This window comes from Pyrgilauda ruficollis, unplaced genomic scaffold (genome assembly GCF_017590135.1).
Source record: "Pyrgilauda ruficollis isolate IOZ18807 unplaced genomic scaffold, ASM1759013v1 scaffold57, whole genome shotgun sequence".
Lineage (NCBI taxonomy): Eukaryota > Metazoa > Chordata > Aves > Passeriformes > Passeridae > Pyrgilauda > Pyrgilauda ruficollis.
This window is the reverse complement of record NW_024527377.1, coordinates 4632297-4653448: the sequence shown is the minus strand read 5'-3', so window position 1 is coordinate 4653448 and position 21152 is coordinate 4632297. Positions and strand designations below refer to the sequence as shown.

General features: G+C 53.5%; 1 protein-coding gene across 2 annotated transcripts; it reads right to left on the bottom strand.

Annotated features, from left to right (window-relative positions):
- Positions 1 to 339: 339 nt before the first annotated feature.
- LOC121361324 (proton-coupled amino acid transporter 1-like) lies at positions 340 to 21014 on the bottom strand. Of its 2 annotated transcripts, XM_041481911.1 has the most exons (11): positions 20962 to 21014; positions 17701 to 17850; positions 16932 to 17022; positions 16254 to 16342; positions 15928 to 16023; positions 15121 to 15205; positions 12817 to 13035; positions 12487 to 12585; positions 10906 to 11072; positions 5803 to 5972; positions 340 to 3078 (listed from the first exon to the last, which is right to left on the bottom strand). In XM_041481911.1, exons 2-11 carry the CDS (start codon positions 17841 to 17843, stop codon positions 2810 to 2812), a joined length of 1428 nt encoding a protein of 475 aa, XP_041337845.1. In that variant the 5' UTR covers positions 17844 to 17850; positions 20962 to 21014; the 3' UTR covers positions 340 to 2809. The 2 variants fall into 2 exon arrangements, with proteins under 2 accessions (XP_041337845.1, XP_041337844.1); XM_041481910.1 differs by lacking the exon at positions 20962 to 21014 and having other exon boundaries at positions 17701 to 17938.
- Between the last annotated feature and the right edge of the window lie 138 nt (positions 21015 to 21152).

Below are 21152 nucleotides of genomic sequence, written 5' to 3'. Positions count from 1 at the left end.
TTTTTTCACATGCCAGGCTTTTTTATTCAGCTGCAGCCCCACTTTTGGCATAAATAGGGAGATGAGAAACCAAGGCCCAGCTTTGGTGAGGCAGAGAAAAGCCCAGCCCTACAAGCCCAGAAGCTCTGCCCACAACCTACTTGCACAAATGAGGTCAAAAGAAAAATTAAATTTTCCAAGCAGCAAAGCTGGAACACTTTTATTTGAAACTCACTAGAAGGAAAAATCGTGTGTGCTGTGTGGGGGTGGGAGCAACACAGGATAGAATCCTGGCTGCCTGCTGGGCTCCACATCTCCTCACTTCTTTTGGAAGAAAAATCCACACTTCACACCCCCAAAGCCTTTACACATAAAAAATAGATCATATTTATTGATTAAAGTAAGATACATGATTCAGGTGCAGCACCAGCTCTCCTGCTGGGCAGGCACCTGTGCTGTACACTGACAATATCCATAGGCACGAGACATGGACGTGACCATTGCTATATTTACACAGACAAGTTTCTTGGTTACTGAGCAGCCTACAATACACAAGTGTCAAGTTTTCGTGTCCATCGTTGACCCCTGGCTCAGCAGAGCCCCTCACACCACATGTGCCACCAGCACAAGTTGTCCCATCTTCAAACACCCCTGCTCACCCCAATAAAAGGGAAGAGGTGCAAAACCCATTTTAATGCTTCTGTGATATCCCAGTCCCTTTGGAAATGAGGTCTTCACTGCTGCTGCAAAGTGAGTTTGGATGCCAGGAGCCTCATCAGCAAACCCACTGATGCCCAGTGCCAGGCTGGGGGCATGCCTTGGCACACAGCTGTCCCTAAAATGTGGCCAGCCTTCTTCGAGTGCACTGCTAGCAGGGCAAGGGGAAGCATCACACATCCCCTGCTCCTCACAGCACTCCTTCCTCTGCTTGACAATTCTGACTCAAACCCAACCCCAAGGGCCACGCTGGGGTCAGTACACAGAGATGGACATGAATATTGCACTTGTCCCGCCTGTGTCATGCCCTGCAGCCCCTTCCCAGCCCTAGGTGCTTCCTCTCTATCCCCATGGTGCCCTCCAGAGGGAGGATTTGAGTTAAAGCTTTGCTCTGCTCCTGACCAAGACAAAACCTTCCCCAGCACAGCCTTGGATGAGACGAGGTGAGCCCCAAGAGATGAAGGGAGCAGAAGAGGGGCTGGAAAAGGGCACAGACATGGCACAGACCCACCCCACACCTGGCCATGGGTCCACATACTGGCATGTGGCACCCAGAACTGCCAGCCAGGAGCACAGTGCAGACACAAGCTGCACCCAGGGAGAGGCAGGCTGCAGGGACACTGCTCCACACAGCCTTCTCCTCACAGAACGTGGTCAAACACCAAAAATAACTGCAAACTTCACCCTCCACCAAAGATGGGAACACAGCCCACTGGTGCTGTACTCAGCCTCCTTTCCCACCACCAGCAGCCTTTGCCCACCCCCAGGAAGACATGGCTGCAGTGGGATAAGGGATGAAGGCTCTCCAGAGAGAGCTGGCATTTGGGAGATGCTGCATTAGCAGGCAGGAGTTCGACCTGTCCTGTGGAGGATGCATTTGCTCCCTTGTGTTAAAAAAGTAGAAATCCAGTAGAAAGGCAAGGAAACCCTCTAGGGAGGAAGCTGGGCTCTCAGAGAAAGGAAAGCAGCAGTGCCACAGGACCATCCCCACCAGGCATGCACTAGCCACGACAAAAAAAGCAACAGGAGCACAGGGAGAAGTGCCAGGGAGCTGCATCCTACAGGAGGAGAGGAGCTGGGCAGAAGCAGAGGATGCAGAGGGAGTGCAACCAGGAGAGGAAGAGTTAAAAACAGAATATCATGGAGTTTTTGTGTGTGATTTGACATTCAGTATCAGCCTGCAGACACAGGCAGAGCGTGCCAGGGCCAGCTCAGGCACTGTAAACAAGGTGATGTATTCTTGTGGCGTGTGGGTGACCCCTAGGGACACCCCATCCCACCCAAAGGGGACCAGCTCAGCCCCTCATTATGGCAGAACCTGTTTGCTCCCCACACACCTCGGTTCTATAAGGCTTCTGAAAGCCAAGCACTGGGTTGTGCACTGGATGGGGATAAAGAACTGTCACTACTGAAAGCGTGGACCAAGGGTCAGCAAGCCCTCCCAGTGCCCAGCTCCAGGGCCTGCTCAGACTTCCCGCTCAAGGCAGCTGGAAACAGAGCTGAAGCACTGCAGGAGCCAGTGCCCACGGATGGGGATCCCACTGAGAGAGAGCTGTGGGCCCCAGCACGCTCCACACCTCAGGCTCTGCCCACCCTCCCCACAAGGCTGAGGTGAGGAGGGAGCTCCATGCTCTCTAACCTGAGCTGAGGTTTGTCTGTTGCTGTAAAAATAAAGTGCTCAGGAAAAAAAAAAAAAAAATCATCAAACTGGCACAAAAAAGAGTAGTCCCTGTTCCCTGCCCTGACTGAAGGGACAGGGGAAATAAGGAAAGGTTGGGATTTTAAAAAATAATAAAATAAAATCTACATCCCTGGGATTCCTCACCTCTCAAAGTGCCTATTTACAAAGGAACTGTTTTGCTCTACACCTGCCCTAAGAGCCCCCAGGGAAGGCACTGCCCCAGCCTGGATCCCACCCTGCAGAGCCCAGGGCAGGATCCTGAGGATCCTGCTGCAGCCAGGCGGCCGCAGTGCTGGGCAGCCCCGTCCCCTCACAGACCAAACCCAGCACGCTTCCCAAGGGGAGAGGGGAGGCCGTTCCCAGGAGAGCAGTGCCCGGTGTCCATGCACCCCCAGCTCAGCGTCCAGAGGGGCCAGCAGGGCGCGGGGACGGTCACTGCACCAGGACAGTGGTGGCGTTCACCACGGTGGCCGCGGGTGCCACCAGCTCCACCAGCGCCTCGTACGTGCCCACCACAAAGCCCACGAAGCCGAAGAGGCTGATGGCGATGTCCTTGGCAATGACAAGGGGGTGCATGCCCTCGGAGTAGTAGGTGGCAATCTCCAGCAGTGGGGGGAAGATGAGAGCCAGGGCGCTGCTGCTGATGGAGCCCACCAGGGAGATGACGAGGTCCAGGCGCGGGATGAGGATGGCCAGCACGCCTGGAGGAAGAACGGACACGGGACACAACATCAGTGCTGCCACCTCCCAGATGGCAGAGAGGCTCCTCCCCGTGACAAAACTAGCAAAACCCCACCCAGGGACGCACTGGCCGAGTCCCACCTCTGCCCTCCTCCCTGACAGAAGACAAGGCTGCATATTTTTCTGGCAACTCCTCCCCAAGAAGCAATTAAGCTGTTAAATTAACAAGCCTTTTTGTCGCCCTGGGCGCCACCAGAGCGAGCTGCAGGGCTGAGCAGGATGGGTGCCGCTGGCTGCCAGCATTCCCGACCCCCCTGTGCGAGCCAGCACTCTTGCTCCCCACACCTGGGGAGCCATAAAGCCTCAGAAACCCCATAAAAGCAGGAGAAGGAAGAAAAAGGCATCTCCCCCCACCCCAAATCAATCCGTGTGGTTTGCGTGTGTTTAGAGCTGCTCCAGCAGCAGCACGCCCACGGCACAGCCCGGGGGAGAACATTTGTTAGGACTCATTTGTTAGGTGAAAACTGCAGCCAAGGAAAATCCCCCTGGGAGACTCCTGACAGCTTGAGCTTAGCAGTGGGAGCTTTGGCATATTCCTGCTCCTCCTCCTGCATGGCACCAGGAGGGGACACAGGGATGTCACCAGAGCTCTGCACAACACAAGAGAACCCCCTGCAAGGAAAGCAGACTTCAGTGCTTAACCAGTGACCAAGAGAAATAAATTGGTTTATTTCTTTGAAAGCTTTTCTGCTTAGAAACAGGATACACCTAGAACCATGGCAGGTGCAGTCCCTGTGGACAAGGGACATCTCAGGGCTCCTTATTGGAGGGATTTGTTCTTTCCCTGGACATCAGCTACAGGCAAGAGAGGCTGTTAGAGCCTCCCTAAGCCAAAGATCACCCATGGAACTGCAGAAGAAGGAAAGTTTGGGAGACTGACTGTGCCACCACTGCAACACTGCTGGTATCTGGATAAGCCTAGAGATAAACCATCCCTTCACCAAGGGAAACAAGCAACAAAGGTCCTGAGCCAGTTTATCCTGGTGCTCAGCCCTGAACAGAGCCAAAGGAGTGCTCTGCCAGGTGACTGCTGCAAGCAGCATCCCTACTCCAGCAGCCTCTGAGGAAAGCAGAGCAGCTCGCCTCCAACAGCATCCTCAGCCCACCCCAACTGCTCTTTGGACTCAAAAGTAAACAAAATTATTAACTCCCCTCTAAAACAAGCAGATTTGAAGCACCAGCTGCAGTCCTCAGCCTCCGGGGAAACGGTCTGATTTCTGCAAGTATTAATTCAAAGAGGTTTTAAGCATGCTGGTTTTGAAGTTTAAGCTTGAAAGACACCCATACACCAGATTGCATCCTCTCTTTGGGAGCCAAAGCCCTGGTGGGGGCTTGTTGTGCGGCCACACAATCATCCAATGAATATTCATGCAACCCCCCTAATCGCTTTTATCCTCAGCAGGAGCCACAGAGATCCCTTACATGGAAGGGTGAGGGGAGGAGGTACAAAGGAACCTGCATCCTTCCACCAACACCTCTGCTGCCTCCCTACCCCCAAGAGGAGGGCACTGACAATGCCTAAAGCCATCCCATCTATCCAGCCTTCACTTCCATGTTTTGGCACAGCCCAACAGCCTCCAGGAGAGGCTCCAACCCCACAAGCAAGTTCCAAGTTCACCCACAGCACGAGGGTGACCAGAGCATATCGCCCAGCATGGCAGGATTTCATCCCTGCACCCTCTGAAGACATCAAAGCTTCAGGAACTCAGCACAGAGATGGGCCTTGCCCACCTCTGTTAATGCAGCACTCCTGGCCTTTCATGAGTGAGCCAGAAACAGCAGCACCCTGCTCTCAGCCAGCTCCACCACCCCTGAGTTAGCACCACGCTCCTCTCAAACCCAAACCAAAGCCAGCTGGGACGCAGGGCCAGGTCCCTGATGCTCAGCTCTGGTTCATCAGCAGCATCAAGCCATGGAGCAAAGCTCCATTTCAGCAGAGGACGCCAGGGAGCTCAGTCAAGCATGTCAGCTGTGCTGACAACAGCAAGCATTGTGTCTTCAGGAATCAAAGCCAGCGAAAATCAGATACCACCTCATTCGCTCCACACTGTTCCCAAAGGTCCATCAGGCTTGAGCCAGGAGCCTGCTCCACCAAAACCTCACTACAGGCTCCACACACCATTAAGGGAAGGGACCCTGTGGGGCTGGTGTTATGGAGCTCTGGTTATGGGTCACTTACCCCTGTCAGCTGTCCCCTGCTGTGCTCCGTGCTCAATGAGAGTGTGGGCACAAGAACAGCCCATCCCTCACAGTCAGTGACTCCTTTGCAGTCATGTCCCCATCACACAGGCACGAGGAGCCTGGCTGCACACTGCCTACAGAAATCAGCCTCTAGGCTAGGCTGCCCTGGCACTGAACCCGTGCTGGATGTTCCATGCAAACCCTGGTCGGACTCAACGTTCTGCAAAACTGCCATCCCCAGGCCTGAGACTCCATGGGGATCTGCCACTTCTAAACAATGCAGTTTCCTACTCCTCCACTGAGAAGACTGGTCCCATACAGAGGGGGCAAAGGACCACTACTGCTGCTCCTTGGAGGCCACTTGTTTGTATTAGCCAGGCACAGGGACTGCCAGCTGTGAGGCCTTGACCAGCAGGGCTAAAGGTGCTGGGGCGAGGGGTGAAGGCTCAGTGGGAAGAAGGTGCCACAATCTCACAGGGAAGGTCAGGCAAGTTTGTACTCACAGGTGACACAGACCAGGGCCACCCTGAGGAGCAGGTTGATCAGCCAGCCCCAGCGCTCTGACACCCGGGCCACGAGGGGAGGGATGATGATCTCGGCAGGCACGTAGAACTGCACGGCGTAGGTGAAGAAAATCCCGAAGGAGAAGAGCAGCTTGACAGCTTGGTACAGCCTGCAAAGGACAAGGACACAGTGAGACAGGCTCTTGCCCCAGCCCCTGAAACGTCAACAGCAGCAAGCAGAAGGTGAATGTTCTGCAAAGACTTTTGTGAGCTAGGGGTCTCAACTCCTGAACATTCCTAGAAAGTTAGGAGTGATTCACAAGCACCTTCACTGAGCAAGAGACAGCAAACACACGTATCAGCTGCAGCCATGATTACACATTCCAGCTACTGCTTGGCTTCTGGGGAGGGAGAAGAGGACAGCGCTGCTGGGATAAGCCTGGGCTCCCATGCAGAGTGAACATCACAATGTTCCAAAAGCAAAGTGATGGGAACAGGCAACTCAGCCTCCTGATCAAACAAAAAAGAGCAGCTATTTTTGGAATGCTGCATGATACATGTTTGGGGGGAAGCAAGTTAAAAGAGCAGTTTGGGCTGAGCAGAAGGAAGGCAGAGTGCAGACAGGCTGCAAACAGCACCTTGGGCTCACCCCAAGTCAAATCTCACCATGTCCCAGACCCCACAGTTATACAGTGCGGCTGCAGGAGAGAGCCCATCACAGGTGACCAAAAGGCACCTCCCACCCCATCTCTGCCCTCAGCTTCCCAGCAGCAGAAAAAGCCTCTCCAAAACAAAAGTAGCATCTGGTTGCCTCACATATGGTCCTAACCCTTCCTCAACTTAAGACACACTAACCAAGCAGGAAACATGGGTCCTGGCCATACCACTTGGGTAAATATGGGGTGGATCCAAGCTGAGGAATGTATCTGGCTCCTGCCTTCCCTCTACCTTCTTTGGGCCTGTGCCCTTCTGTACAGTGGATCTCAGCATCCACCTTCTACAACAGCCTTAAATCAGAGAAATACAAGTATTCCCATGCAAGACAGCTTTGAACACTAGTGGCAGAGTCTGGCAGAGTCAAACATTTCCCACAGATGGAGCAGGGATCACCTAAGTGAATAGAATGTTACACAAGTCTATGGGACCAGTCCAGATGTATTCAAGGTTGCAGCCAACAGGAGCCTGAAGCCACCTTATCATCTTCAAAAGAGCAGGGTGCTCAGGGAGAGGATCTACTGCCTTGGGAGAAGGATAATATCCACCTTCAAAAAGGATGAGAGAAGGTACAGGCTAATCAGCCTCACCTCAATCCCCAGAAGAATATGGGTTAAGTCCTCCTGGTATCTATTTCCAGGCACATACTGGACAGTAAACAGCCAGCAGGGATTTGCCAAGGGGTGATCATGGAAATATCCTCATCAGTGACCTGGATGAGCTTTCGTGACCCAGAGCACATTCTCATCAAATTCCAAGCAAGATCAAATTGGAGAAAATGGCTGACAGCTCAGAGCAACAACATGTCACAATCAAAGCTCAAGTGCAAGCACAAATTCCCACACATGTGAAGGGCAGGGGCCAGGAGAACAGGACCTGGGGGTCTTGGTGGGCAGCAGACTGAACATGAGCCAGTAGCAGGACCCTGCAGTGATGAAGGTCAATCACAAAGCAGGCTGTGTTAGCAAAAGCACAGCTAGGAGATGAAGGACAGGGATCAAGAGATTATTTTCTTGTTTGGGGCTTGTGCATCTTGAATATTGTGTCCAGTCCTGACTCCAGGACAGGACACTGACTCGCTCTGCAAAGCAAGTTGAGTGCAGGCTACTGAAATGGTTGGGGCTGGAGCTTGATGTACAAAAAGGGGCTGCAAGCCCTGAGCTCATTCAGCATGATGAGAAGGTTAAAAGGGGATGTTATTAATGTCTTCAGCTGCCTAATAGGAGGGCATGGAGGAGTGACAGGCTCTTCTTGGAGCTGCACAGCAGAAGGGTGCAATGGGACAGAGCTGCATCTCCAAAGGATGGTTAAGGGCCAGAAGAAGAGCCTGGATTGGCAGGGAATCACTGTCCTTCCTGATATGCAACACTTAAGCTGGTGAGAGGACCCAGTGATCCCATGGTATCCTCTCCTACCTGAATTACCCTGAGGTTCCAGAGGCAAACTGAACACAAAGTTATCTCCAGAGTCCAGAGTGCACCCGTGCAGCCACACGTGTGCACAGGAGCCTTGAGCCACCAACCCACGGCTGGCATATCTTATCACTGTATTCCCAAGAAAGGGATTCTATAAAAGCTATCATGTGCTCCAGGGCAATCCAAGATTAATAGTTATTAAAAAAAGTACAGAAGAAGGCTGTGTACCTGTCCTGCACAGGTCATGAACCATGACAACAAGATCAAAGGGCATTTTAAATACCAAGAAGAGGAAGAATTCAAGCATTACCCTTGATTCACAGGAAACAAAGGCCCATGCAGGGCCTTGGAGAGGCACTCTGCCAACCACAGCAACGCCTGCTTCAGCCAGATTGCCATGCCAGGCCATCCCAAAAGGCTGCAAGAAGTGAAATACTCTCCTGGGACCATAAGCTCTGTCATTGCCTTCAACTGGCCACATGCAACCCAACAGCTTCCCCCTCATTACAGCATTTCTTCACCCTTCACATAGTGCAGTGAGGCAACCCTTCCTAGGAGGCAAGGAAGGATTTCTGCACAGCAGCAACATATTTTGGACACTGTGGTTAGACCTGGGCACTGGGAACTGACACACTCCTCGTTTGAGGAAGCTGTGGTTTCAGAGAAATGAGACTGGAAAAGTCCTTAGTCACCCTGTAACTCAACGATTCCTGAAACACTCACAAATCTGCTCCAGAGACCTCCAGGCAATGGCTACAGCTCAGGAAGGCTGCAGCACCTCCATCACAATCCTTGCCTTGTCTCCCAGGCTGCAGGCAAACCTCATGACTTCTCACCCACAGTCCTTATGACCAGCTCCTATAGCCCAGCCTTTTACTGTCAGGAAGAAAACGCAGGGGCGAGGCAGGATGGGCAAGACTTTCATTTCCAGAGAAAGTCTTCACCTGTGGTTTAATCTACAGGAGTGGTAGTGAAGACTTTATCTCAACTATCACAGCCCTTACTTGAGATAACCCATTTCCAAGTTCAACATCCACTGCCAAGAGGCAACATGCACAAACATCAAGGTGTCCTGTGTGCCAAGTGACAAGGACCACAACACACCTTCCCAGAAGCTGGCCTGCCACATACCCAGGCTTCCCCAGACACTGCTTCCAAAGGGCTATTCTCTTCTCACTTTCCAAAAACCCTATGGCTACTTTTAGGAAAATAACTTTAGAATACTTCACTTTCAGAAAAGTAGTTTGCTTTAAGAAAAGACAGAAGGTGTGGATACTCCCACAAACATGGATTTGCACTCTTCTCCCTGTAGCCCTTCAGGTCAAAGTAATCCCATTCTAAGGACCTGTTCTAAGGGAATGTCATTCCTCAGGGCAAACAGAGCTGAGATTCCCTGCAGAAGACCCTTTGCAGCATTTCAGGTCAGCAGATGTCATTGCAGGCTGTGGCATGCAGAGCCCAAACCTGGAAATGACCTGCTTTCCACTTTCAGGAGAAATAGCAGCATCTCATCCCCTCCACATTGCACTTCTGTTTACTGAGCAGAAAGGATTCATAGCTCCTGTGCTTGGCATGGTGGGATTCAGACATCCCTACAACACATCATTCCACCAGCCCCATCCCTCCTCACTGAGAACAGGGACCTGGCAGAGTTCCCAATGCCTGCAGGGGACAAGACAAGGCTCTTGGCAGGAGCAGGATCTTCTATCACACCAATACCAACATCCAGCAGTGCAGTCACTACACAGACCCAACATGAATGAACATCCATGCACTCAAACTGAAAAGAAACCCACACAGCAATAATTAAAGCAAAACCAGGCTCTATTTTTGTCAAATCATTGCTGTCTCCAGGGCCCCAGCTGTGCAGCTCTACAAGGACAGCATGTGGAAGCACCAGTGACTCACCAGTGACTTGAGTCCTGCCCAAATTTACTCTAACAGTGAGACAGTGAGTCCCACTGCAAGGTGCTGGCTGCTACTAGGAGCAGAGAGGATGGACTCCACTGCTGAAGTGGAGGACAGGCACCCCCAGCTCCAGGTCTCACTCTGCTCTCTTGCAGGATTTCAAGCTAGCAGACACCATCAAAGAGGACTGCTTGCATTTCTCCTGTGGAAGAATATGGAGCGACGACACTGAGCAGCCACCCATCCTCAGGGACAGAGCAGCACACAGCTTGGGCAGCTGCTGCAGCAGCCACCAGCCCTGGCAAGAGGAGAAACAACCCCTCCAGGCAGGCAGACATGGGATCAGGCCACAGGGCTCCAGACAGAAACTGGAGCATCTCAAGAGGCTTCACCAGATCCCAGAGGACAGACAGGTTTGGGAGGCTGCTGCAGAGCTCAGCCCCCCCAGAAGGAAGGGGTATCCTCATGGCACTAGTGCTCATAGGCAAAGCATTGGCTCAAGATGAGCCACATCCAGGCACAATGTGGAGCACAGAAGTGGGAGTTTCAGCTCCAGGGCTTCAAACAAGGAACACAACCCACACATGAGGATGTCACATCTCACTTCCTCTGGGAGCTCCCAGCTTTGGGCTGGTTTTTCATGTGCTACATTTGAGGAAGAGAAGTTTTGCACAATTCAGTGATGTTCTGGTATGGCTGCATGGCGGTTGTGTTCAACACCTGCTAGCCAGTGCCCTGCTGAGCCCCAGAAAAATGCCACAAGGCTCCAAGAAAAAAACAAGAGCTGTACCTACGAGGCAGGGACCACCAGGGACCCTGATGAAGCTGCCTGAGCTCTAAGACACTACAGCAACAGCTCAGACACTACAGCAACAAGCCTCTTCCAGCACATGCATCTGACAATCCATGTCAAACTCCTTGAAGTTTGCCTATGGCACAGTTCCTTAAGCTTCCTCACGCTCACCCAGATTAGTTCCTGTAAGGAGTGAGGTCCCCCTCTCCCACCTGCCTATCTGGGCCCCTCATTCCACACCCCCCAGTCCCTCCACTGCCCACAGGGACTCACCAGCAGTTGGGCAGGTTGAGTGTTATGCTGGCCTGAATGTCTGTCCCAAAGCGCAGGTAGCCCAGGACACCCAGGCTGATGTACAGGATGGTGACAATGGTCATCCCCACGTAGAGGATGACTGGGAACTGACGGGGGTTCTTCATCTTGTTTTCCAGAGGCAGCACCTGGGAGAAGAGGAGGAGGAAGATGACACAGCAGCAAGTTGCCCGTTCCTCTATACCCCTCAGCCCCAAAAAGAAGGAGGGGCAGCCCCATGGTCAAGCACAGCCCACCATACCAGGATGGAATAGTCCCACATGGAGCTTGGAGAATCTAGCTGAAAAAAAAACTCTACTGGATTTCCAATTTCTGTGCTCCCACTGGAGCATAGCAAGTCTCCAACAAATCACCCACACCCTCTTCTAACAGATGGGACCTGCTCCCTGCCCTTGGCAGGAGCTGTGCCCAGTGCTGGGTCTTGGGGCAATGCCAACCACCCCATATCTTGGGTGCATTACGCTCTGCACCCCAAAACAGCACAGTCATGCCCACTATTTTACACTGTCCTATTTTCCCCAGCAAATTCTGGAAAGACTAAGACACACTCTGCTCTGCTAGCAAGTTTGTCTGGATAGATTCCAACCAGGCAGGACAATAAAAAGAGCAAGGAGACGTAATTCTCCCACTTGTATACTACTGACACTAAATATAGGCCTTCAGCAAACAATTTTATAGCTGCTGTCCTTGGGTGGTGTTAATTTCAAGAAGCGAGACAATGGCAGATCTGGTGAGAAGGCAGAACAAGAAAATCTTTTATTTGCTTCTTCACCTCCAAGTCATGCGAAGAAGAGAGCATTTGTGCCTCAGCGCTGGCAAGAACCCTCTGCCCAGGGCACAGCATTCAGCAAGCACTCCTCCTGTAACGGATTTGGCCCTCTCCAGCCCTGTGTTTACACAGCCGGCTTATATTAAGAGATGAAAACATTTTTTCCTCCTTTGAAGGGAGCTCCCGGAAACAACTCACAACATCTTAGGGAGTAATTAAGCTCTCCACCCACCCAGCCAGCTTTTTTCACAGACACAGTTGGTCTATTTACAGCATCTTGCATGAGAGGCCCATTTGCATGGGCAGGTTGGGGCCACAGGGCTGCCAAAAGGAGATCTCGGTGCCCCCGCAGCAGGGTGGGAAGGGAAGGATCACATCTTTTCATGCACAACTTTTTGGCCTCCCATTTAGGCAACTTCAGGATCCAGCCTGCTTACAAGACTCAGGACAATTCCTCATCTGCAGGTCAGCCAGCAGAGCCCAAGGCAGAGTCTGGTGTGATTCCCAATCTACTGCCAGATAAAGCCACCTCTAAAGCAGCAACCAACCTCCTGAGGTTTGGAGCATGTGCTCCTCCAGCCTCAGATGGAAACACCAGAGTCTGACCCAGGAGATAGCCTAGAGCTAAAGCTAACAGCGTCATCCAGAATTTGGGCTATTGTCAGAGAAGTTCAGCTGCAACTGCAGCTGCAAAGCAGAGCAGGTGCTGCAGCAAGTCCGAGCAGGGCTGAGCCTCCTGTGCAGCAGCCCCACTGCCACATGCCCAGACTTACCACACCAATGCCTTCAAAAGCAAAGATTGCAGTGCCAAAGAACAGAGGGTAGGTCTTCCAGGCTGCTGCTAGAGGCAGGTTTCTGGGATCAGGAATATCCTGGAAAAAAGCCCATGCAGAGTTCAGACACAAGGAGGACGGGGAAGACCTGGCCTGTTCCCATCACTCCCTGTCACAGCCCCATGCTGCAGGGAAAGCCCTGCAGAACAGAGGGAACCATCAGGAACAAGAAGTACCCCACAGCATCCAAATACCCCATTGCCAAGCTCCCTCCACCTGGCAAAACATGGGACAGCAGAGAAAGGAGAGAGGGGAGTCATACACACGTACCCTGACAATGTACTGGTAGATCACTACAAGGCTGACAAGCATGGCCACGTTGGCCAGCATGGAGAAGATGGACAGGACCTTGAGGTTCTGGATGAACGTGAGCAGCACCACAAAAGGCAGGATAGAAAGCATGTACAGGCGGGAGTCCATGGTGGGGGTCATCACCACCGTCCTGTTTGAGCTGCAGTCATTGGTGGTCCCGTTTGCAGCAGATACAACCTGGGGAAGCACAGGAAGCCCTGGTGAACTTCATCACATAGGTCTAAAAGGCACAGATCTTAGCAGCCCATCCCAGGTGGGTCAGAGTACCCCAAGAGCTCACTTCAAGTACAGCTAGCTGTTAAAATCAAACCAACATGTGTTTTCAAAGGGCTCTGAACCAAATCCCTGTTATCTTGCAGGGGACAGAGGTGGGACTGGCTAAGGCACCTGAGCCAGGCCAGCAAATCCTGCCCCAGCCCAGATACACTGAGCAGGAGGACTCAGCAGCCAGGCACACAGAGGGCAGAAAGCACAGGCTGCATGTTTGCACTGCCCATGAGGTCAGTTGAGAAGAGAGGAAAGAGGCACTAAGTGCTACTTCCAAAGGTATATTTTCCCTCTTGCTGCACCAAGTTGTTATCTAAGTCACAGAGTCCTTCAGTTACCCAGTGCCCCGTTCACGTGCAAGGACATCTGGAAACAACTGCTGGCCTCCAAGTTCACTTTCTCATGACAAACCATTCTTTCCTTGGGGTCTTTCATTCCAAAGGCACTCCAGCCCATGTGCTCACTTCTAGAGGCAGCTCAGGTCCAGGAAACAGGTGGCTGAGCCATCCCTCCCAAGAGCATGGGCTCCCTCAATCACCAATACAACCATGACCAAGCTGGTTCAGGTACCTGGTCCTGTCCAGTCACTGCAGCAAAGAGCAGTCTGCAAACTGATTTAACCAGCTCCAGAGCAAGCCCTGCCCCAGAGGAGAGGCTGAAGAACTCTGTGTAAACCAGCATCCTCTGTGGGAGAGGGCAGTGCAGGACCATGCACCTATGGGACAGTGCTGCTCAAGCTCCAGCCTGCCCTGCCTCTTCATGGCTTGCTCCAAAGCCGTTTTCCAAACCAAAGCCCTGCCCAACACAGTGGCACCTCGCCCAAGGTACCACCTGCACCATGACTCTCCACCTAACACGCTATACCTCACCACAAAAAGAAACAAGCAACACTCCCCTCTCCCCACCCAAAAAAATTCCAAAACCAAAGCCAAGGGGTTTCCCAGCTGTGGCCTAAAAAACTGGTGTGGATTTGCAGGTTTTTGAAAATTTCCCCTGAGGCTTGAGACAACCTTCAGTCTTTGCTGTGAGGGGCTGAGGAGAAAGAAGCCCACCTTGAAGTGGGGCAGGGGACTGTTCCCAGGGGTGGGGGCCAGCAGCAGCCTGGCCTCTGCACACACCCTGGTCCCTCCTGCTCTCAGGACTGGTGGATCACTAGTGTGGACCTGTTTACTCCTCCTGCCACCCCACAAAGGGAATCTCCTCACTGCTGCTCCAGGAGCAGAGGAAGAGTCTCACACTGGAGGGACCCCCCTCATTGCTCCCCAGGAGCCCCCTCTGAAGCTGATGATCATCACTGAAAAGCTGACAAAGGGCACAGCTATGGTGGCAGTGACCAGAGCACTGCTGCAAGAGCACAGCAGGAGCACATGGGGAAAAAAAGCTAAGCAGTGCCTGCAAGGCACTGAGCTGGTGGAGGCTGGGAATGGGGACTCATTATTCCCAGTTTCTTACAGAACAGGAGCCAGCCAAGCGGTTCAGGGTTTCTGTTTATTTCCTCCTGAGGCCTGGCAGGAAGAAACTCTTTCTCTAAAGATGTAATTAAGCTTCAGAGCCACAGGATGAGGAAAGAAACTGGAATGCAAACAGATCCAAGGAAGGGAGAAGAGAGGTTCACAGCAGGTCCTGGGACCTACATGTTACTATCAACACCAATGAACCAATTAACTGAGAGGGACAGGATAGAAAATGCACAGTCCCTCTGCTTTCATTCCTTTCCTGCTGTTCCCTCACTAAGGATGGCCTCACTTTTCCTGGGCAACACAGACACCTCCAGCACCTCTGCAAAATCACAGAGATTCTCAGGAAAACCTGCTCTGTTTGAACAGGAAAACCAATCCTCCAAAATATCTGGGCAGAGGAGTGGACTTTTCTGAGCAGCACATCCTACAGAAACCAGACCTTTGGTGGGAAACAGGGCACAGGAGCTAAGAACAACCCAAGCACCTTCACACCCTCTCACCTCCCCCCAGCTCATGAAGGAGGTGTAAGTCCAACCTGTTTCAGATTGTCCGCCAGAAAGACAAAGTACACGCAGCAGAAACCCAGCTGAGTGATGATCAGGAAAAGTCCCACTATACGCCTGGAAAGAAAGAGAAGAGCATTTGCCAGCCAGATCACAAGGAAATAAGAGCCCACGTGGGCTGCCTTGGGTTGCACTTGCAGAGCACAGTGATGCTGCTCTCCCCAAGGTTGGGGTGTACAGGTCACAGCACACCCAGCTCACTTCTCTGTGATCAGGAGAGAGGACCTTCTCTCCACCCAATCCCACAGATCTCAGGCTCTCCAGTCTCCCCCTCCCATCCCTTTCACAGGGTCAGGACCAGCCTCAGGAGAAAAGTCTCCTTTTTGGGTTTAGCATCTCCAGTCTGCTGAATTGTTGGAGCTGGAGACAACACTCCCTGGACACAGGAATAGGTGAATGCTCCCATCCCCTGATGGGCAGTGATCTGTGTGATGCAATGTGGGACACCCACAGGGCAGGGAGCAGCCACTGGACACATTCCATGTCTAGCAAGATGGGCCAGCACTGCAAGACCCTATTCACCTCTTTGTTATGCTGTGGAGACTTAGTTATCCCACGCATTTAGTGTAAGTCACATCTGGCTGAGGACAGTACTGGATCAAAACCTCAGCATTACCCTCTGGGGAACACTGAGCACTCAGGGCAGGTGAGCCAAACAGCATTCTATGTCACTTGTGCTTATCTGCTGACACAGCTCAGTGATCAGAGGCTCTTCTGTCCCAGCTGCAGCACATGCTAGGCTCAAAGACAAGTCCCTGCCTAGGGCAGGGGAGCAGTACCTTCCCCAGATGGCATGTGTCCTCAGGCAGGCACTGGGAGTTGCCTCCAGCCCGTACATCACAGCACCTCCATAGTCCAGGAACTGCTTCTGGAACCTGTCCAGAGAAGGGAGAAGGGTCATCACATCAGCCCTGTCTGCTAGTTATCAAGGCAAATAGTGACATTAAAAGGAAAACAGTTCCTGTGAAAAAGAAGAGAAGTTCCTACCTGAGGCTTTGGCATGGGCAACTTGCTGCTGAGGGGCTTCAGAAAAACCCCAGGGCTTTTTGGGTAAGAGGGAAGAACTGTAGGAGTTGCAGGGCTGAGAAGGGGAGTTGCTCCTTACCTGTTGCAGAAGTGATGGGCACATTTGACCAGGATGCCCATGCAGTGCACAGCTACAACTCCCATCACCACCAGGCTCAGAGGACCCAGCTGCAGGGAAGAGAGGGGGAAGGCTGCACTCTGACGGCCAAAGGCAGAGCTGCACTGTGCCTTCTACTTCCAGACGAAACTCCATGGGCTGGCTGAGTGCAAACACTGCTGGAGGCTGAACCAGAACTCTGGTGCAGCTCCCAGGAACCAGCCCCCCAGGACCAAGTAACCTGACAGAGCCAGGAGCTTGGCAGGAATGATGCAAAAGAAGAAAGTTGGGGCAGTTTGGGTGTAGCAAAGTGCTTTCAGGATTGTTTTCCAAACTATCTTGCACATCTCTACTATGCAGGTGATGAAGAGGTAATGACCTGGACACAGCGTCCTGCCTGACCCCAGCAGAGGAAACCACAGACCCAGCTCACACACTGAACTCCCCCACACCTGGCAGCAACAATGCAGGAGCAGCAGGAACATTCTCAGCAGTGAAACAAAGCCACAGAGCTTGAGGTGCAAACATGTGGAAGTCACCAAACACTCAGAGGTGTCTGGGAAGGGACTCAAGCCCCTACACCCCCAACACTGGCTGTGTGAGTGCCCCAGGGTCACTCTGCCCCACAAGCTCCAGCACAGCAGGGCTGAACTGCCTTACCAGGACACCAGCATTCTTCACAGCCAGAGGCAGCCCCAGCAGCCCCGTCCCAATATTCCCCTTCAGCAGATGGATCAGGGTCTGGTACCACCTGAGGGAGAGCAGATGCAGAGATCACTGTCAGCAGGTGCCCACACCCAAACCATACACAGCTTATCCTGTTTAGGGTGCACAGCAGCTCTGAACTGCTGCAGGGAATGCACATGGAAGCCATGCTCCTGTCCCCTGAACCCACCTCAACCAGCTGGGACTGAGTTAGGTGTGAAAGCAAAGACAGAACAGATTTTGGATGGGCATTTGCAAAACCAACTTCATGGCAAAACCCAGCACAAGCATAGCCCAGCACCAAGGAGCTGCACAAGGAAGTCTCGGAGGTGAAGGGATCAGTCTCTGTCAGGCAAAGACAGCATCCTCTGCACACCTGGGCACAAGGAAGCCCCCAGAACATGGCTGGCTCTGAATGTGGGCATGCTGTTTGCTTGACAGAATGAAGGTGGAATGTGAAACTATTCGGAAAAGCATCAATCACTGCCCACTGCCAGCAAGCCCAGCTTCACCAGAGAGCAAAGAGCTACACCGGGGCAGCTGCTCACTTGGTGCCAGCACCCCACAGATGCAGGACCACAACTCTGCCCTCATCACCCTCATGAGAACTCCCCATAAAACCACAGTTCCACCATCCTCTAGCAAAGTCAGCAGGGAGCCAGCACGAACTCTTCCACCCTTCCCAGTCCCAGGCCAGCCCAGGAAGGAGGGAAGCATCACTCACGTTGTCCCATTGGTCTCCCCGAAGCGCTGGTAGGACTCGGGGTGGGCGAAGCCATTCATGCCGTCGGGAGGGCTCCCCTCTGGTGTGACATCCGTGGAACTGTAGTCATTGTAGTCCTCGCTGCGGAGGCGCCGGGTGGACATGGTCCCTGTGGGGGCAGTGGCATTAGGGGTGCCCAGCTCAACAGCCCCATCCTCAGGCTTCTTGGGGTCAGCCATTGTGCACAGAGAGCGGCTCACACTGCCAGAGCAAGATCTCCTCCAGGGCTTTTATACAGCCACATGCTCCCGCCCCAGCAATCACACAGTTGGCATGTCCTAAGGTCAAAGGTGCATGGCACATTCCCACTGGCTCTTCCTTCAGGATCGTGCCCATGTTTTGGGCACACCCAGACAGAACAGGGTCAGGATCCTGCAGCAGAGCTGGATGTGACCCAATTCGTGTCAGGCACGGGAGCTGCGTACCCCTGCTCTAAGGGTGGCGAGTGTGACACCACAGGCAGTGGGGTAGGAGGGGACATGCTGGCACTGTGTCCCCTGCTCTGGCACTCGGGACTAGGGCTGTCAAGTGGATGGGCCAGGAAAGTGTAACTGCTTTTAACTTGCACACAGTGTGCTGCAAGGGAACAGCTTGCTCTTGCCAGGGAAGGGAAAGTTTCCTAACTTCTCTTTTTTTTTCTTTTCCCTTTTTTTTTTTTTTTTTCCTTATTGAAGACTTTTTATTAAGGAGAATTTTTACAAAAATTTATTATACTCCTATCGAGAGGAGCACAGACCATGTGCTGACAGCGAAACACCTGCCCCAAAGGTTTCACAGCCAAGGAGGGGAAAAGGGGCTTCCCAGGATAAGGCACCTGCACAGACTGGAGCTCTTGCTCCAACAGAAACTCCAACAGTGTCCAGCAAGCCAGGAGCACCAGCACAAGCCTCACCAAGGACACACACCTCATGCTTTTGTCTGGAAAACAATCAGCTGGTTCAATTCCCACACATGCCACACCCAGTATCCCGAACACCCACTGGGAAGGAGCACCAGAGGCAGGGAAATTATGTGTAAGGCTCTTGCACCACAGACTGGTGACCCAGTCCCTGCCCCACGGCTCCTCTGGGCTGTCATGCCCCAGGTTTCACACCTGCCCCAGCAGTCCTGGTGCTCCCCCATCCGACTCCCCAACACTGGTAAAGAACTGGGAGCAAGAGGAAGCAGCAGAGAAATGTTACTACTGCAAAAAACTGTCTCGTATCCTGCCACAGCTCTTCATGAACCCACCAAGTCATGCAAGTGCCTGCCAGATGCAACCCCAGCACAGACCAACACATCTGGCTGTGCCAGGAATGCTCAGTCCGGGCCACCCAGGTGCTTCTTCAGAGCGCCAGGCATTCCCCAGAGCACTGCTCAGCAAACCTGGCTGCTACATGGAAAACAAGCCAAGAGCTGCCACCACTGGGAGGGTCCAGCCTGGCGATCAGAAGGGTAGCAGAGAACAAGGGTTTTTCCTCAGGTCTGGATGCTCCAGATCCCACCTGCTCTGGAGCAGTTATCCAGGCCACAACAGCAGTGCTGTATTTCCCACTGCACCAGGCAACACCAGCAGCAGGAAGCAGCAGTGTGTCCCGTGGAGCACCAGGCTCTGAAGCAGCAGTGAGGCCGGCTGGCTGGCTGGCAGGCACTCCAGAGCCAAAGGCAGCACATGCATCACTCCTGCCCAGCCTCCTCCCTCACAGCTGGGACACGTAATCATGTCCTGAACCGGCTCTGCCGCAGGCAGGGTGATCCGGCGAGGCAGGGACCGGGAAGAGCGGCAGCAGGAGTTTACACAAGGAAAGCGTTAGAAGCTATTTGTCATCGGTGACAGGCCCAAGGGGCAGGACAGAAACCTGGGAGACTCTGCCAAACACCATGGGCTGGCAGAGGGCAAGGAGAGTGGGCACAGGGGGTGCAGGACTGGCTCAGGCATGGGTACCCTTCCCAAAGATGGCCCGCACAGCATCCAAAGTACCCAAGAGCAGCGACTTCGAGATAAACACAACATGCTGACATCACTCTGCCTGATCGCTCCCTGTGGATTTTTTTTCCCTTTCAAGCAGGCCTGTCTGCTTTCTGCTTTGAAGAGCCAGGGAAATGCATTCATCGTGACTTGCCTGCCTTGTGTCTGGATTAAAGGTTGCGTAGCAGCAGGGAGCAAGCACTCTGCTCTCCCGCAACCAACAAGGAAAAGCTGCAAAACTCGTCTCATCCATATGACAAACACTTAAAACCAAAGCAAAACCCCACTACACAATTTCCTCATCATTGGAAACAGCAAATGCAGCAACATCTACATTCAGTTCCCACTTCAAATCCAACTCCTCAGCCACTTTCATGTGCTTTTTTTGCCACCCACACACAGAAGCAATTTCATCCTATAAGGAAAGCTGGGGGGATAGTGACAGCAATTTGTCCCTTACAGCGACAGCCCCATGCCAGAAATCAAAAGCAAGCTGTTACTTGCTGCTGACCGTGACAGCTCTCCCCAGCTGAGCTGGGGCTGTGTGTAGATCAGGAAATCTTCCAGAAAAGTGAGCTTCACTGCTGCTTCCCACTATGTGCGTTGAATCGTTCATTTCCAAAGCACTACTTTTAATAACCCACCTCAGCGTGACACAAGGGAGAGCCAACAACGAGCCCCTTCCCCAGGCCACCATGTCCATGCCAGCCCGACACCTCCCAATGACAGCATCAGTGCTCTTGTCCCTGTGCTGCCCAGTGCTCCCACAGCTCCAGAGAACCCCCAGATTCACCTTTCCAATGTTTCACAGCACAGCCTGGTGCCCACAACCCAGCTTCTCCCCACAGAGAGAGCTGCTGGGCACACACCCACCAGTGCCCACAGCTCCCACCCAGCCAGGCTGTGCTGCCCAGCTCCCCTTGTCCCTCCACAGAGCAGGACAGCTGAAACCTGCAGAGTGTGGGGCTCCCTGCACCCTCCCGGTGCCACAGAGCATCCCGCACCCTTCCCAGCGCCTCACATCGGGGCTGTGGCCCCACACTGCACGGCACGGCCGGACACTCCCAGAGGAGCCCCACGGGGTGCCAGCCTTCCTGCGGGGCATCGCCAGCACGCCCATGTCAGCCTCCAGCACCCATGTCAGCTGCCAGGACCCCCAGGCCCTGAGCAGCCGCCCATGCACAGGGGCTGCCAACGCGGCCCCGGAGCCCCGGGTCCCGTCAGCGCGCCCAGGCTGCCCCGAGCACCCACGCGGGACGGCGGCACTGCCGGCCCTCCGCCGCCCCGCACCGCCCGGCCCCGCCGGGCCCGCTCGCTCGGACGCCCCGTCACGTGACCGCGGCTCAGCTGAGCGCGGCGCGTGCGCGCGGGGAGCGCTGAGGGCGAGGGGCGGGGCCGGGAGGGGCCGGGCGCGGCGCGGCGGCTCCCCCTGGCGGCGGGCGGGTGCCGAGGCCGCTGAGGGGAA